Source organism: Raphanus sativus, chromosome 3 (assembly GCF_000801105.2).
Source record: "Raphanus sativus cultivar WK10039 chromosome 3, ASM80110v3, whole genome shotgun sequence".
Taxonomy (NCBI): domain Eukaryota; kingdom Viridiplantae; phylum Streptophyta; class Magnoliopsida; order Brassicales; family Brassicaceae; genus Raphanus; species Raphanus sativus.
Genome location: NC_079513.1, coordinates 8,360,008 through 8,377,116, shown reverse-complemented (window position 1 = coordinate 8,377,116; position 17,109 = coordinate 8,360,008). Strand labels below are relative to the sequence as shown.

The following is a 17,109-nucleotide window of genomic DNA, read 5'->3' as shown; positions in this document are numbered from 1 at the left end:
AACTTCAAATGAAGGCATAGGATAGTCCCAAAACTTAAAAAAATTCAAATTCAATTGAACCATTGAACACTGTATCAATTAAGGAGACAATGTTAACCCAAAAAAAATTCACAAAATTAATCAGTTACTCCAACTGAGACAATTCACAATCTATATTGTTTCATATCATCTGTTAACAACAAACACACAAATACCACAAAGAAACTGATGAAGCAGAAGAAGAAGTACCTTGTATGGTACCGATGTCGGAGAAAGAGAGAGGCGGAGAGGGTGAAGACAATAGCGATTTCAGCAAGCACCAATAGAAGCTCCAAATCGCCTTTGAGATCGTCGAGAGAGAGGCAGAGAATTTAATTGACCATGCAGACAAGAATGAGATGGGTCAGACATAACAAATCAATCCAAGCACTCTCCAAACCGATAACATAAAAACAAAAACCTAAATCGTAGATGGTTTCAAGTTTTACCTTAACCTAAACCGTAGAGCCCGAGAAAGAGAGAGGATGGCGGAGATAGAGTGAGACGGAGAGGCGGAGACACGGATAGCCGTTGAGGCGGAGAAAAAGAGAGACGATGGCGGAGGAAGAGTGAGACGGAGAAGCCGAGACAGAACAAGACGAGAGAGGCTTAGAGGCGGCGATAGAGAGAGACGACGGGTTACACCGGGGCTGGACAGATGCTGAGACGCGGAGATGCCATCGGAGGGGGAGAGACAATCGCTTCGCGACACAGAGAGAGGCGGAGGCGAGAGAGACAAATGAGAGCTTTAGTTAATTTTTTTCTTTTTATTTTCCCTTTTAAATATAGTTTTTTTATTTTTTTTTACATTATGATTTATTAATTTCGTTTTAATTAAATCTAAAATTGATTAAAGAAAGGTTAATTTTGGGTTTTAGTAAAAAAATTATTCCATTAGGACAACTTTTGATTGGATTATCCCATTAGGACACCACCCTCATTTTTTTGTTCTCTTTTAGCAAATTTCCTTTTTTTTTATTGTCAACTTTTCAATTTTAATCAAACTTCCATAGCCGACAATAAAAATCAAACTTTGATAGTTTTTGGTTTGTAATTCTCATATTCAACGATTCATGTCCAACTTTTCTTTCAGAAGAGGGACAATTTTTTATTCCTTTTTGATGGCCCTTTAGTAGCTTTAATAGTGTAGAAGTTTCAAGTTTTTTTTTGAAAAATGTAGAAGTTTCAAGTTTATCCCGTGTCTTAGAGAAATTCAACCGTGTATAGCTCCGGTAAATCGACGGAAGGTGCATGCGCGGATTTGGACGGCCACACATATTTTTGGCTAATTCCCTTACTAATTCCATATAATTTAAAATAAATTCATGAAACTAATATTATATATTGTATGAAGTTTAATTTTATATATAAATTAGTTTTTATTTTAAATTCATTGATGATTATAATCATTTTACTATAATTGTATGAAATTTTAAACTAATTTATATATTGTATGAAGTTTAATATTAAATTAGTTTTTCGACATGAATGTAATCTACTATTAGAAAAATATAAACATGCAAATTTATTATAATTGTGTTGAAACTTGTATAAGTTATATGATATAAATTTCATATATATTGCATCTTCTAGTCTATATTTGAGAAGTGATTTGCCACATGTATTCTCTACAATCGTTTTAACAAAAAAATGGTGACGTGGCTATTAAGATTGATGACATGTCATATGGTTAAATATGACATGGACAATTACATTTAATGTTAATATATATTTTTGGAAATCTTTTTAAAATATGGCAATAACTCATATATTACATTTAATATTGATTTATATTTTTGGTAAACTTTGTAGAATATGGTAATAACTCATAGATCATCACTAAAATAAATATATTCAAATATGATATTTTGAATTTCGAAATATTATATAATTTTACTTTTATAATAATAAAATTTTTATCATCTAAAATTTTCTAAATTTTCTGAATTAAAAAAAATCGTAATATCATTAGTTTCTTTTAGATATCTACAAATTATATAAATATTATTTAGTTTTAAATTTTGATAACTATACAATTTTATATGATTTTTACTAATTTTGTACAAGTTGATTTAATAATTTAACCAAATGAAATAAATATTTTTTTATCTAAGATTTTAACTTTATATATATACATATATATTCTTAAATATAATTTAAAATAAAAAAAATATTTTCTCTTAATTTTATGCTTAATTAATGATATTTATATTAATTATTAGTCAAAATAATAAAATATATAATATTAATAAATTATATTTAAAATATAAAATTTAACTTTTAAAAAATTCATCACTACACATGGTGCATGAAAACACCTAGATTAATAATTGTGACATACTTACTAAAATTGATGACATGTCTTATAGATTAATATGACATGGACAATTATATTTAATGTTAATTTATATTTTTGATAAATTTTTTAAAATATGGTAATAACTCATATATTATATTTATTATCGATTTATATTTTTGGACTTTTTAAAAATATGGCAATTACGCATAAATCATCATTAAAATAAATATATTCAATTATAGCATTTCAAATTTTGAAATATCATTTAAATTAAAAATATTTCAAAAATATATACATATTTTTAGAAAATTATAAAATTAAATCATAAAATCAAATTAAATCGTAAAATCATTAGTTTCTTATATATATTTACAGATTTTATATATATTAATTTTAATTTTTGAAAATTTTGAAATTTTACATATTTATTTAAATATATTTAACTAAAATAAATAGATAGAAAAATCTACCTAAGATTATAATTTTAAATACATACATGCACATTCTTAAATATAATTCAAAATAAACAAAATTGGTTTTATCTTAATTTTAATGTTCAGTTAACTCAAATTTATATTAAAATATTGATAAGAAAATAATATTAATAAAAAATAAATATAATTTATATTTATCTTTTAAAAAATATTTTAAAATTCTTTTACTGCACATGGTGCAGGAAAACACCTAGTTAATTTATAAAAACTCATTTTCTCGTCAAATTAAACATTTTTCCGCCAAAAATACTAAAATATATTTTCACCAAAAACACAAAAATGCATTTTGCTCAAAATATATTTTCCCACCAATACCATAAAACACATTTTAATCAAATTCGTAACAAAACATTTTTCCATCAAAACCACAAAAAACTACTTTTCCAACCTAATCCGCAAAATTATGTTCTTCGTCAAAACCACAAAACAACATTTTCTCGCCGAAATCACAATTCATTTTTCCGCTAAAACTATTAAATTACGTTCTTTCCTAAATCACAAAATTATATTTCCTACCAAAATTGTATATTAAATAATTATATTTTTATTAATTAATAAAAATTAATAGAATTGAATAAAATAAAATGTAATTAAATCAAAACAAAAGAATATAATTCATTTACTTACTAAACTCATATAAATGAAAACATAGATGAACAAACAAACGCAAGTTCTTTTAAGTTCTTTTAGATGATCCATCTATATGAAATATTTGGATAGAGAAACGACCATTCCGAATAATATCCAAATGAATCATTTGAGTGGATTTTCTAAATGAACACATGATAAAGTTTGGTTCTCAAAGCAAGTTGCATATTCGATTAAACACCAAATTGTTCTTGGACAACAAAAGAAGCCTGAAATCCGAAATGAAATGACTTGCAGGAACTTCTTCATCATTTCAAGTTTCTGTTGACGAACAACTTTCCTCATCGGGATAAAGTGGAGCCATGATTGATGATGACTTCAAGCGACAAGCATTTTTGAAGATAAAACTCACGAAATCCCTCTCTTCCGGCCTTCCTCTGTACCCTGCAAACTCAAAACTTTCAAGACTCTCCAACAAACATTCAGGAACAGAGCTCTGGTTATTGTTCCAGCTACCAGCTTTATACTTCCTTGAATCATCACACTAAGATAAAAAGAGAGAGAGGGAGAGACTTATTATACACTGAAGGTAAAGATTTGTTTTAGATTAGAAAATTAGTCAAAGGAAGAAACGTACACTGATGTAGAGTTTGAGGACTCGTAGTTTAGGAGAATCTTGGAGCAACCGGAAAAGTAACTTCAACCAATAATCAAAGCTGATACATAGCTTCAGATGTTCAAGCTGGCTGAAGTAAATACCATCATGATACATATACTGCACACATGACAAGTAAATAACAAAGGATTCATTCTCAATCCCCAAAAAAACAAGTGATAATATTAAGAATTTGCGAACTTGAAGTTAGTAGATGGAAATAGATTTTTACCTCTTCTTCTTCGTTGACCCATACACATAAAGAAATGCGTTTGACAGATGTAACTGATTCCAAAATTTTCTCCAGGTGACGTTGATTCTCAGCAACGATATCTGCCTCTTCCACTTTAGGCATATGTGCAACCAAATAAGAGAACCCATATGCTGCATAATGCTCAACTGTGATATACTTCAAAGACGGAGCAACTATCACATACTCATTAGAATCAGAAGTTCCACCATCTATAGGTAAGGTTAGCCTCTGCAAAGACGGGCTAATAACAACAATCCCTCTAATATTGTCACCCCTCTCTCTCGCGATAACCAGATCTTCAAGAAGAGGGCAATAGGATAGAAGCAGTCGAAGAGAATCCTCAGCTGAGTAAGTCACTTCTCGTAGTAACAAATTTTTCAGTGAAGGAAGAGAAACCGTTCGAGGAACATCGACATGAATCCTATGGCCGTTAAGTTTCAAAGTCACGAGCGATTTGCAGGTATACAAGCTGCTTGGCAGTAACATAGCAAGTTCGTCATTGTGACTAAAAGCGAAATAGTTGATATCAAGCTCGCGGATGCAACGCGAAATTGTGATTCCAACCCACCGATTAATATCCTCAGGGCGAAACGATTTGGAGAAACATTGGAGGCGAAACTTTTCAATGACCGGAGCTCTTAGTAATGGAAGATTCTTGTCGATAAAATCCTGAAGTGCAATGTCTGGCCTAAAATGATTCATTACAAACTCGAGTTTAGGCACCCACATCCAGACAAACTTCCATCTTTTAGACAAGATGCTAGTGGATACAGCAACTTCTGTCGGAGCAAATGATAGTATCTTAACCAGTAACTCATCAGATAATCCACTGATTCGGTCCATACCCTTGAGAAGACAAAAGGGAACCAGACACTTAGTAACAATTGAATACTTTTAGCATTTGAGACAAAACCCTAGAAAAAGCTGGAACGAGAAAAATCCCTAACCTTGTGAAGTTAAGTAGAGGTTCGATTTCTGCTTCAGAAGACAAATCAGAAATGCTCGGAGAACTGCTAAACCATTTGTCGACACTGTATTATACCCATTTCCCCTACGGATTGTCTGAGCGAAAACTTGAATCCAGAAATGAAGAAGACGACGAGGGTAGAGTTCAAAATCAGACTGTTGGGCCTCTCAACGATTGGATTTAGGGACATCATCTCCTATACCCACCCAGCTATATCTCTAATCTCCGTAAGACATGAAAACAAAACAAAAATGAAAAGTTAAATAAAAAGCCGAAAATTACATTTAACCCTAGAAAATTTGAAGTATTTACCGGTTGTACCTACCTTAACCGAAGGAATAACCGAATTGAGTTGGACCACGAACCAATCCCTAATTTCGATCCGAAATTAAAACCTAACCGTCCAAAAACCGAATTGTACCAATTTCCTTTCTCCATTTCCCAAACCATCCCCCCGATTCTCCCCCATTTTCCCTTTTCTTCCATTTTCCCTTCGGCGACACAACCGAGGGAGACCACCAGCGACGGCCAATCCCACCAAAGAGGAGACCAGCGACGGCCAATCCCACCGATAGCGACACAACTGAAAGTATGTCTTACTCGTCGGTTCTGTTTCTCCATCGATCAAGTTTACCTCGGATGGAGAAAACGTCATCTTTGTTTAAGGTTGCTTATGGTTTTTTAGATGGCAATCCCATGGCAACACCACCAAATGGTTAATTAAGTAGCTTAGGGTTTTTTAGATTCGGTCCATCGATGGAGTGACGGCTTTGCTTAGCGTATTTGATTGATTGAGTTCATGAATTAGCTCTGTTGATCGAGTTCATGATGCTAGTTTTGGTTATATCGAGTTCATGATGCTTGATTGAGAATTTTATGCTAGCTCAGTCAATGGAGTTCATGATGCTTGATTGAGTTCATTTGGTAGTTTTCGGTTATAGCAAATGGTCAAATAAAACTGAAAATTGAGAATTTTATGCTAGCTCAGTCGATGGAGTTCATGATGCTTGATTGAGTTCATTTGCTAGTTCTCGGTTATAGCAAATGGTCAAATAAAACTGAAAATTGAGAATTTTATGGTAGCTCAGTCGATGGAGTTCATGATGCTTGATTGAGTTCATTTGCTAGTTTTCGGTTATAGCAAATGGTCAAATTAAACTGAAAATTGAGAATTTTATGGTAGCTCATTCGATGGAGTTCATGATGCTTGATTGAGTTCATTTGCTAGTTTTCTTTTATAGCAAATGGTCGAATTAAACTGAAAATGATATAGATTTGGTCTGTGACTTTAGCAAGTTCCTTGACATGCAAAATGATTTGTCTAACTTTGTCTAGCTTTTGTTTCTTGATTGATTTGGTCCGTGATTTGTCTAACTTAGTTGATTTGTCTAACTTTTGTTTCTTGTTTGCAGATGGCGCAACCGCAAGAACTTCATTTCTTCCAACCTTTGCTTCCTGGATTCCAGACTTACTTGGTAAACACACTTTCTCTATTGCCTTTTCTTGATTGCAAGAACCTGATTTCTTCCTTGTTTGTGTAACTTACCTCAAATCTTGATTGCAGACAATACCCATTGTATTTTTCTCCAAGCACATCCAAGGGAAGACGAATGGGAACACATGGACACTAACATCCGACGCTACGGATCAAACATGGCAAGTGATACAAGAAGAGAGGCGACTCACCCGAGGTTGGAAGGAGTTCGCTGAGGCACATGACCTTCGAATAGGAGACATTGTCATCTTCAAACTCGAAGGTTCCATGGTCTTTCACGTCACTCCCTTTGGTCCGAGCTGCTGTGACATCCAGTACACATCTATGTTGGTTGTGACTTGATCTTAAGAGCACAATGTCTTGTGCTTTGAACTTATTTTGTGTGTCTTTTATATGTTTGCTTTTGGTACTTTGAACTTGTTATTTTGATTTGATGGTACTTTGAACTTGTTATTTTGGTTTGATGTTGCAAACTTTTAGTTAATCATTTTCATGTCAATTAGTTTCGACTTTAGCAAGTTCGTATATAGAGTTTCGAATTTTAATTAATCAATTTCACGTCCTGAATCATGATATAGATTTGGTCTGTGACTTTTAGTTAATCATTTTCGACTTTTAGTTAATCATTTTCTTGATTTTGGTTTGATGTTGCAAACTTGTTATTTTCGTATAATGTCACAAGACACACGCATAGAGAAGTAAACCACAAAACACATAAACATTAGATAGATAGTTTAAGTCATAAGACACACACATAGAGAAAGAAAGTAGCAACATAGATCAAAGTACCATCATACGACGTAGAACAACAACAACAACATCCCCAAGAACAACTTAGAACAACAACAACTTAGAGCAACAAGATGGGATCATGGACGGTGAAGTTGGTAAAGCTGAGACTTGAGGCGATCAATCTCCTCAGCCATCTCTTCGACACGGTGTACTAACTTTGTAACTTCGTCCTGAATCGCGAACACCCACGGCGTACGAAAGTGGAGACCATTATTCTGCACAAGTTTTATCACAAGTTATACAAGTTTCTCAGGTTTTCCAGTTTAACAAGTTTTACAAGTTTTACCAGTTTTCCAGTTTTCCAGTTTTCCAGTTTTCCAGTTTTCCAGTTTTCCAGTTTTCCAGTTTTCCAGTTTTCCAGTTTTCCAGTTTTCCTAGTTTTCCTAGTTATACAAGCTTTACCAGTTTTGCACGACATGAAAATTACCTCAAAGTTTTTGCAGGTGAAGTACCTCCTTCCAGGTTGCGTATCAAAATCATTGGGAAACTTGTTACAGGGAGATACCTCAGGAATGATACCTCCACCACACGGGCACTTGGTCGGGACGCCGTACTCCGCATCAGCCACGAAACCAAGCATGTCGTTGTGTCTCTTCAAGGCCTTCATGTGACTGTACTCCTCTTCGGGATGAGTCATGCTTCAGTTCTTACTGTCAGAGAGAAATGGGAGAAACCGAAAGAGATCGAGAGAGAGGAATGAGGGATGGAGTGGGGGAGTGGAGAGAGAGAGATGGATCGATGGGATCAATAAAGAGATGGAGTGGAGACAGAGAGATGGGACGTGACATAGAGAAAAATAATGAAAATAGTTAAAATAATTAAAATAATTATTTTCCCTCATATGTTTTGGCGCCAATGTAATTTCATTTCCCTCCCCGAAATTTGTTCTTAGTTTTACATAAGATACTAGTTTTACGAGATTTGCTCATAGTTGTACTTTCTGTGGTTTATAATTTATTCAGTGTTACCAATGCTTTCAGTTTGGTTTTCTTGTTTTACTTTCGATTTTAGTACTTGAACATGATATTTATCTTGTTTACTGCACAAATATTTGGGAAACAAACATTATCTGATAATCTCTTTTGTGACATGTTCTTCATTCACAAAGTGTGAGTGAAACTATAAGGCTTATTATGGAGATAGTAAGAGTTTTCATAATTTTTGAAAAACGTTTTGAAAAAAATATGTTTAATTGAATTATTAGTTAGACTAGAGTAATCATAATAGTAAATGTCATAATAATAATAATGTCACACTCGAAACACAATGCAGTTTTACAAAGAAGATAAAATAGTTTTCCAGAGTTTTCCAAAAACATACAAATAACCATTTCCAAATAACAGCCAATTGAAACCAATCGTGGTTAGGCCGTGTTCTGCTCTGAAGTGCTTGAACCATTTCCAAATAACAGCCAATTGAAACCAAAATTTTGCCTAGGCCGCTTTTTGTTTTGTGTCCTCCTACGGCGTTCTCCACCAGATGGAAGTCTATTAACTCTTTTCCTTCCCTTACGCTTGATAGGATCCGGAGGTATGATCTTCAGCTCCCTGATGTGATCCGGGACTTCCCATACAGACATGTCTGGCACAGCATAAATTGTCCTCCAATACGCCAATGACCACAGTTCCGTCCAATAGTATTTTGAGCACAACTCATGATATACTATGTTGATATCACGGCTCCTACCACCCCCACTATCCACCTGATTAGTGTAATAGATGTAAGCAGCCAGTCCGTGCAGACAAGGAATCTTTTCATAATCCCACACCTTGCAAGTACAAGTTTTGGCAATCAAGTTCGTCAAAAACATCTTCCCATTACTATCCTTTACCTCGTACTCTAGCTCATAACTATTAAGCTCCCGCACAGGTAGCGTTCGCGCAAGAACCCATAGATCGTGCAAGTAGTTCTCAACCAGAGGCACTAGCTTGGTACCCAATGATTGTGAAACAGCATCCTTCCGACGTTGATTAAACCAATCAGAGAATGTCCTAATGATACAATCCAGCATTGGTATCAAGGCCCACCTCCTTGCCTCTCTAAACACTTTGTTCATTGATTCCACGCTGTTGCTTGTGTCCAAGTTGTACCTGTCACGGGGGAAAAAAACCCTTGCCCATTTGTCTTTTTCAGTTTTCTCCTCCACATACGTGTAAGCTGAAGGGAACCTTAGCTTAAATTTTTCGTAAGCAGCATTGAAATCAGCCATTGTATACATCTTTCCCAGCTCCATGAATCTATGCCCGACTACATCTTTGTTGACGTTAGAAGCATGCCCTTTAACATTTTCCTTCAAATGCCATAAACAATGACCATGGTGAGCCTGAGGGTACACGTTTGCTATGGCAAATATCAGACTTGCATTTCTATCACTCATGAAAACCAGTTCAGAAGAGTCTGGTATAACGCTTCTAAGCATCTCAAAAAACCAGGTCCAACTAGCATGATTCTCTCCATCAAGTACAGCAAACGCAAGTGGATAGCAATGACGGTTAGGATCTTGAGCTTTGGCAAAAATTAGAACACCCCCATATCCGTTCTTCAGCCATGTTGCATCGACAACAATCACTTTTCTCATAACTGCAAACCCTTCAATGCAAGCTCCCAACGCTATGAAGAGGTACTTGAATTTACCTGAGTCATCCAATTTCACACTAGTTTTTGTTCCCGTGTTCATTTGCTCTAACATGTACAAATAGCTATACATCATCCTGTAGCTATCTTCCGGACTACCACGTGTATCACAAGAAGCCAAATTCTTTCCACGCAATGCTGTGGAGTAGGATATCATGACACCAAGTTTGGACTTAACCAGAGCCTTAATATCTTTTGGAGTTGGAGTTTGCACATCTCCTGGGAATTCCTCATTCAAAAAACTTGCCACTACTTCTGCTGACGCTCTTCTCTTGTCGTTGCTGTCACTTTGTTGTGTCCGCGAGCATGTATGCATCTTCGTGTAGCTTTTTATTGAGAAAATTTCCGTCCCACCAATCCCTGAAGCTCGTATTACCCATTTGCAGTCAGCTTGCGAACATGTTATCACCAATCGATTTCGATCAGACTTTTTAGTGACATAACGATAACATTCACTATATGCAGCTCTATCCACCATCTCCTGAATTGCCTTCTTACTTGGAAATTCGTCATGTTTATTGAGACTCAAACCATCGGCCCATTCCTCTATACAACTACTCCGTACTATTGCAGGTGGCTCTTCAACATACTTATCGGCGGTTGGATGTACGGTTTCATTCTCCGCAGCCGTATCAGTCTCCGCAGCCGTATCAGTCTCCGCAGCCGTTTCATTCTCCGCAGCCGTATCAGTCTCCGCAGCCGTATCAGTCTCCGCAGCCGTATCAGTCTCCGCAGCCGTTTCATTCTCTGCAGCCGTATCATTCTCCATACCAGTATCAGTCTCCGCAGCCGTATTAGTCTCCATACCAGTGTCAGTCTCCTTACCAGTACCAGTCTCCATAGCACGCACCTCGTTATTCTCTTGGTTCTCACCAACGTACAATGTAATTGCATTAGGTCCAACTTCATGTTCCAATAGCTGCAAATCGTTGTAGTTCATACCAACAGAACGTTTACCCGCTATCGAAAGTCTATCTTGTGGTCTCGGTCCCGACCTTTCACTACTCTCCACAACCAAAAGACATCTTTGGTTCTCTTTATCGACACTTCCGAGGTAAACATAAAGATCGTCATCATCAGCAATAGTTACAGCTTTCTGGCAACGTCTCACCATCGGAATGTAGCTCAATTTCAGTTTTTCCTTACTTTCATCCAACCCAAGCTTCTTATACATCTTTTCTTGTAACATTGACAACGTCACATCCTCCACTGATGCCTTCACAGATATACCATACATGCAGTCTTCATATGTAAAATGTACGAATACGTTATTGGTCATTGTATCCTGCCAAAAATATCGCACAAGATCAACACAGTTATACCAGTTGTTCGAGTTTTCCTAGTTATTCCACTTTTCCCAGTTTTCCAACAATAATCCAAAACACTAAGGTTTCGAATCGCATCTATCAACGTTTAATTCAACCACATTAATGCATTTTATACCAAATCGCTATACTAATTGACCCATCAACTAAACAATGCCGTTGTGCATTGCTCCTAGCTCGATTCCAAATACATGCATTTCTCAAGAGAAGTTGGGGGTCCTGAGTTTACCTGCAATACCCAACTCTATTTGCGCCGATGGAATGCTAGACCTCCGGAAACACTTTGAAAATGGAGGAGGAGGAGAGAAACTGCGGCGACAGAGCCGGATGGAGCCCCGATGGGGGAGCTGCGGGGAGGTAGAGGAGACGGGAGACCCACCACGGAGCTTCGGTTTTTTTTTAATTTAGCTTTTCTCAATTAATTTTTTTTTTTATAAAACCATTAACCAAACTTCCCAAACCAACGATTTCCAATCACAAACCCAACCCAATCACATTACAATTTTCGGTTTTCATTCAACAAACCAAGGTCAGTTTAGTCTTTCCACAATTCATTAAAGAGGTATGGGTATAGATGATTTTAGTGGGTATAGGAGATTGAGTGATGAGGAAGATGGGCAAAGGAGATGATGTCCCTTGGATTTAGGCAATAATTTAATGTCCAAAAAAATATATCTTAATAGATCAATAATGGACTTGGGCCGAATCTCTTCCTTCGTCTCAGAAACATTATATTTTGCCCTTTTAATTATTTTTAGTTTCCTTAGGACAGCCATTAAAACTCCGAAAGCAAAAAAATCTCCAATTTATGTTTGAGCTATAAAAAATTTCATCTTTCAAATATTACCGTTTAAACTATCATATTTTGTTGACTCAACCACTTTAAAAACCTAAATAGTCAACTGTTAAACTCGATTATAAAAATAAATGGTGTTACCTCTATAAATGATGTCGTTTTAAAAAATTAGTCAATCGATGTTATTTTGCTTCTTTAAACATTCAAAACATAGTTTTTGCAAAACTAAATCCTTAAATCGACTTCATATTACTCACTCAAAAATGAGGAAGATGAAGTTGATTTAGGTTTCTGGTTTTGCAAAAAAAAAATGCTTTAAGTGTTTGCAAAAGAAAAACTACTTTGTTTGATTAATGTTTAATCAGTTTTTAAAATAATGTTGTTTAAAGAGTTAACATATATCTATTTTTCAATCGAGTTTAAAAGTTGATTATTTAGATTTCTTAAATAACCGAATCAACAAAATATGATAGTTAAAACAACCAATATTTGAAAGTTGAAGATTTTTTTTAGCTCAAACATTAGCCGAATGCTGTTTTAGCTTTAATTTGAAATTTTATAGTTTTAATTTCTCGTTTCTTTAGTAAGTTTTGTGTGTTTTCGTGTCTCATGTGTTAAATAAACTAGGGATGCAATGGTCGATAATGATAACATATTTTTAACTCTTTACGAAATTAAATTTTATATTATGTTTATTTAGCCGTAAATGTGTATAGTTAATTACAAGTGAACATAAAAAAATATATAGATTGATTTTTATTCTTTTCAAAACCGTTTCATTTGACAGTTGACACTAAGAAGATAATTTGTTAAACTGTTTCATTTGACACTAACAAGATGATTTGCTATTTATTCATGTCATTAACAAAACTAGACTCAACCAATATCTGCAAGTCAATATAATAACTTTACTAAATGACGAATGATATTAGTGGAACTCTCATTGTCTGTTAATTTAGATGGGGTTAATATTTAAAACCAATTGGTTATAAGTAGAATGACTCATCCACTTTATATATTACAAAAGATCTTTTTCAACTACCGATGTGGGACACTTTGTGTCTAATACGCCTCTTCGAGATGATGGTTTTTTGAGCGTGAATTTCGGAATGCTCGGCAAAGATCGATGGGCCAACTTTAGGCCAGATCAATGTAGATCGGATTGGACTGCGTGGATCAGGCTCTGATACCACGTTAAGCTAGATGGACTTCACACTTAAAACCAATTGGTGATAAGAGGAGTGACCCATCTATCTTATATATTGTTAAGGATCCCTTCTAATACCCGATGTGGGATTTTTTGTCCCTAATACGCGCATTCGAGATGATGGCTCTTTGAGCGTCAGTCTCGGAATGCTTGGACAAGGATCAATGGGCCAACTTTGGGCTAGATCGATGTAGATCGGGTTGGACTGCGTGGATCGGGCTCTGATACCATGTTAAGCTAGATGGACTTCACACTTAAAATCAATTGGTGATTAATGGAGAGGCTCATCTACTTATATATTACTAAGGATCTATTCCAACTACCGATGTGGGACACTTTGTGTCTAATACGCCCCCTCAAGATGATGGCTCTCAGAGCGTCAATCTCGGAATGTTCGGGTAAGGATTGATGGGCCAACTTTAGACCAAATCGATGTGGATTGTGTGGATCGGGCTCTGATACCATGTTAAGCTAGATGGACTTCACACTTAAAAACAATTGGTGATTAATGGAGAGGCTCATCTACTTATAAATTAATAATGTTGGGACTACACCAAAACTAAAATTTTAATTAATTTATAAAGATTATTAATTTATCGAGATATTAATTGAATCAAAAACTCAATTTGGGATTATGAAATTTATTAATTTATAGACTATTAATTTAAAGAGGTTATACAGTATATTACTAAGGATCCATTCCAACTACCGATGTGGGACACTTTGTGTCTAATACCCCCCTCCCGAGATGATGGCTCTCAGAGCGTCAATCTCGAAATGTTCGGGCAAGGATCGATGAGCCAACTTTGGACCAAACCAATTGGTGATAAATGGAGTGATCCATCTATCTTATATATTACTAAGGATCTCTTTCAATATCCGATGTGGGATCTTTGTCCCCCTAATATAGTAATATTGTCCACAATTATTCTCATTACCAAATAATTGACGACCGTGAGAAAAATAACCATGACATCATGATGGGAAACCAGGATTTTCCCATGTTTCTATGCTGTGAAACTTATTTTGTCGGTTTCCAAAAGCAATGCAGATGTCATGCTTCAGATTTCCTAAAGGGGTTACTAAGAAAATCTAAAGCACGTTAGCGCCAGTGACAAAAAGAAAAGTACGTTAGCGCATTTTTGGTGGAGCAATGGGAGAAATAAGAAAGGTATTTACTGGTATTCATGGCATAAGAAAGAGGGAGGTCTAAGTTTTAGGAAGACTTTAATACAACTCTCTTGGTTAAACTATGGCGTTTGATAGACAAACGATATATAGTTTAATTTAAACGATATATTCTAGAAAACAATTTAAATCTTGATCACAAAAGTTTATGTGAGACTTTCAACAGTTTTATTAATTTATACTCCATCCGTTTCGAATTAGATGTCGTTTTAGAGAAAAATATTTGTTTCAAAATAAGTGTTGTTTTATGATTTCAATGCAAAATTTATTGATTTTTTTATTCTAAGTTATTTTTCTATTGGTTGAAATCTGGTTAAATGTATTGGTAATGATGTTTTTACCTAGTAAATATACAAACTTAAATGTTTTATTAATCTTTGTGTCGAAGTCTAGAACGACAAGTAAAATGAAACGAAGGAAGCACTCGTTTTGAAAAATTCAAAATACAACATATGAAAAAATCTAAATTTTTATTATATGATTAATGTAATTGTGTAGTTTTTTATAATAATAAAATAAACTACACAAGGAGAAATAAGAGGTGCTAATAAAATCAGCAGCCTCACTTATGACAACATATGTAATGTCATGCTTCAGACTTCCTAAAGGGGTTACTAAGAAAATCTAAAGTACGTTAGAGCAATTTTGGTGGAGCAGTGGGAGAAATAAGAAAAGGTATTTACTGGTACTCATGGGACAAATACACATAAGAAATAGGGAGGTCTAAGTTTTAGGAATCTACAAGACTTTAATACAGCTCTCTTGGTTAAACAATTATGGGGTTTGATAGACAAACAATATATAGTTTAACTAGGTGATTTTCCCGTGCACATGCACGGAAATAAATATTTACAAAGTAAATTTACAATAATTGATTGTTATTTATTTTAATTTTTAATTTTTATTTTAAATTAATTTATAAATTTTATATATAATTTGTAACAAAAATATTATATTACTTTAATTAGATATGATTTTAATTATGTTATATCTACTCGATTTTGTTATTTTTACAATTGATTAAGTTATCATTTGGTATATTGGAATGCATATATTTATCTGAATTCAACTATAATACCTTTTATTTTAAATATATTAAAATTATGATTAATTTTTTATTTGCATTTACGTTGGTCGTTGTCTTAGATGTGTAAATATATTTGAAGAAAATTATGTATGACTTAAGATATATTGTGCTTAAAATGACATAAAATAAACTAAAGTGTCTAATTCTAAATTAAATAAATTAATATAAGCAGGATGAATCGAGTCATTCATATTATGAGTATATTGAGTTAGATATGTTCTTTCAAATTCCAACTGAAGTATAGTTATTTTTATTATAATTAAGTAAAAAAGTAATTTTACTTATCGTTTAAATATGCATGTATTTTCATAATATTTATCAAATTATATTAATTATTTAAAAATATAAATATTAGAAATTAAAGCGACAATAACTAATACATTTTTGGAAATTTATGAACACATATATTACTAATTACAATAATTAAACTATTTTATAAATTCTAAATAATTTTATGCTTTAGATTTATTAAATGATAAACTGATAATTATTTTAAATAATTTTAAAATGAGAATTCTGACTTGCTTTGGTATTTTAGTTATGGTTATATTAAGTCCCATAATCATAAAATTTTAAAGCAAATTATATTTTATGCTATTAAAAAATACTTTTGATGGAATATTTTTAATTTTTGAATTTTCCGTTTTAATGAAATCATATTATATATATACACATTTTCTGTTTTATTTTTTTATAACTTTGTAAATTTTTTTTTTTTTATGGATGTTATTTGGAAATTTTTAAAAAGGAAACTAAATAATAAATTCAATAATTGTATATAAATATAATATTTCAATTCATTAAGGATATCACTGTAATCAACCATCATGAGAGTTAACGTGAATGCGACACATAGGGAACTGACTTCTCAATAATATTATAGAGATTTTAAAAGATATATATATATATATATATATATATATATATATATATATAACATAAACACATATTTAAATAAAATTATTTATTCATATAATTTTATAATCATTGGATCTTATTATAGAAAAATTTAAATATTGATCACAAAAGTTTATGTGAGACTTTTAACAGTTTTATTAATTTATATTTGTTTTGAAAAATTCAAAATACAACATATGAAAAAATCTAAATATTTATTATATGATTAATGTAATTGTGTAATTTATTTTAATAATAAAATTAAACAAAAATGATAGAAATTATACAGATTTTTATCAAATATTTATTTTTTAAATCATTAATTGCCATATATATTTTTAGTCACATTAGATAATTCCGTAAGTTTTATTTAAAGAAAGAATATATAATAAATTTCAATTTGATAAATGAGTG

At 33.2% G+C, this 17,109-nt stretch overlaps 3 protein-coding genes across 3 annotated transcripts; 1 reads left to right on the top strand and 2 right to left on the bottom strand.

The window, feature by feature from the left end:
- Nucleotides 1-3,408: 3,408 nt before the first annotated feature.
- LOC108837958 (FBD-associated F-box protein At2g26860) lies at nt 3,409-5,417 on the bottom strand. Its single transcript, XM_018610948.2, has 4 exons — nt 5,255-5,417; nt 4,287-5,153; nt 4,037-4,174; nt 3,409-3,943 (listed from the first exon to the last, which is right to left on the bottom strand). Exons 2-4 carry the CDS (start codon nt 5,148-5,150, stop codon nt 3,713-3,715), a joined length of 1,233 nt encoding a protein of 410 aa, XP_018466450.2. The 5' UTR covers nt 5,151-5,153; nt 5,255-5,417; the 3' UTR covers nt 3,409-3,712.
- A 961-nt stretch (nt 5,418-6,378) lies between these two features.
- LOC108854670 (B3 domain-containing protein REM7-like) lies at nt 6,379-7,280 on the top strand. Its single transcript, XM_018628283.2, has 2 exons — nt 6,379-6,749; nt 6,839-7,280. The coding sequence occupies exons 1-2, from the start codon at nt 6,687-6,689 to the stop codon at nt 7,109-7,111; spliced, it is 336 nt and encodes a 111-aa protein (XP_018483785.1). The 5' UTR covers nt 6,379-6,686; the 3' UTR covers nt 7,112-7,280.
- Nucleotides 7,281-7,462: 182 nt separating this feature from the next.
- On the bottom strand, nt 7,463-12,150 carry LOC130510166 (uncharacterized). The gene is made up of 2 exons (XM_057006550.1): nt 7,989-12,150; nt 7,463-7,776 (listed from the first exon to the last, which is right to left on the bottom strand). Exon 1 carries the CDS (start codon nt 11,472-11,474, stop codon nt 8,925-8,927), a length of 2,550 nt encoding a protein of 849 aa, XP_056862530.1. The 5' UTR covers nt 11,475-12,150; the 3' UTR covers nt 7,463-7,776; nt 7,989-8,924.
- Nucleotides 12,151-17,109: the final 4,959 nt, after the last annotated feature.

Coding starts and splice junctions, on each gene's coding strand:
- LOC108837958 (XM_018610948.2), bottom strand. CDS start 5,150: ATGGACCGAATCAGTGGATTATCTGATGAGTTACTGGTTAAGATACTA. Junction 4,175..4,286: donor GGGTCAACGAAGAAGAAGAG/GTAAAAATCTAT, acceptor TCATGTGTGCAG/TATATGTATCATGATGGTAT. Junction 3,944..4,036: donor TCCTCAAACTCTACATCAGT/GTACGTTTCTTC, acceptor TTTTTATCTTAG/TGTGATGATTCAAGGAAGTA.
- LOC108854670 (XM_018628283.2), top strand. CDS start 6,687: ATGGCGCAACCGCAAGAACTTCATTTCTTCCAACCTTTGCTTCCTGGA. Junction 6,750..6,838: donor CTGGATTCCAGACTTACTTG/GTAAACACACTT, acceptor TCTTGATTGCAG/ACAATACCCATTGTATTTTT.
- LOC130510166 (XM_057006550.1), bottom strand. CDS start 11,474: ATGACCAATAACGTATTCGTACATTTTACATATGAAGACTGCATGTAT.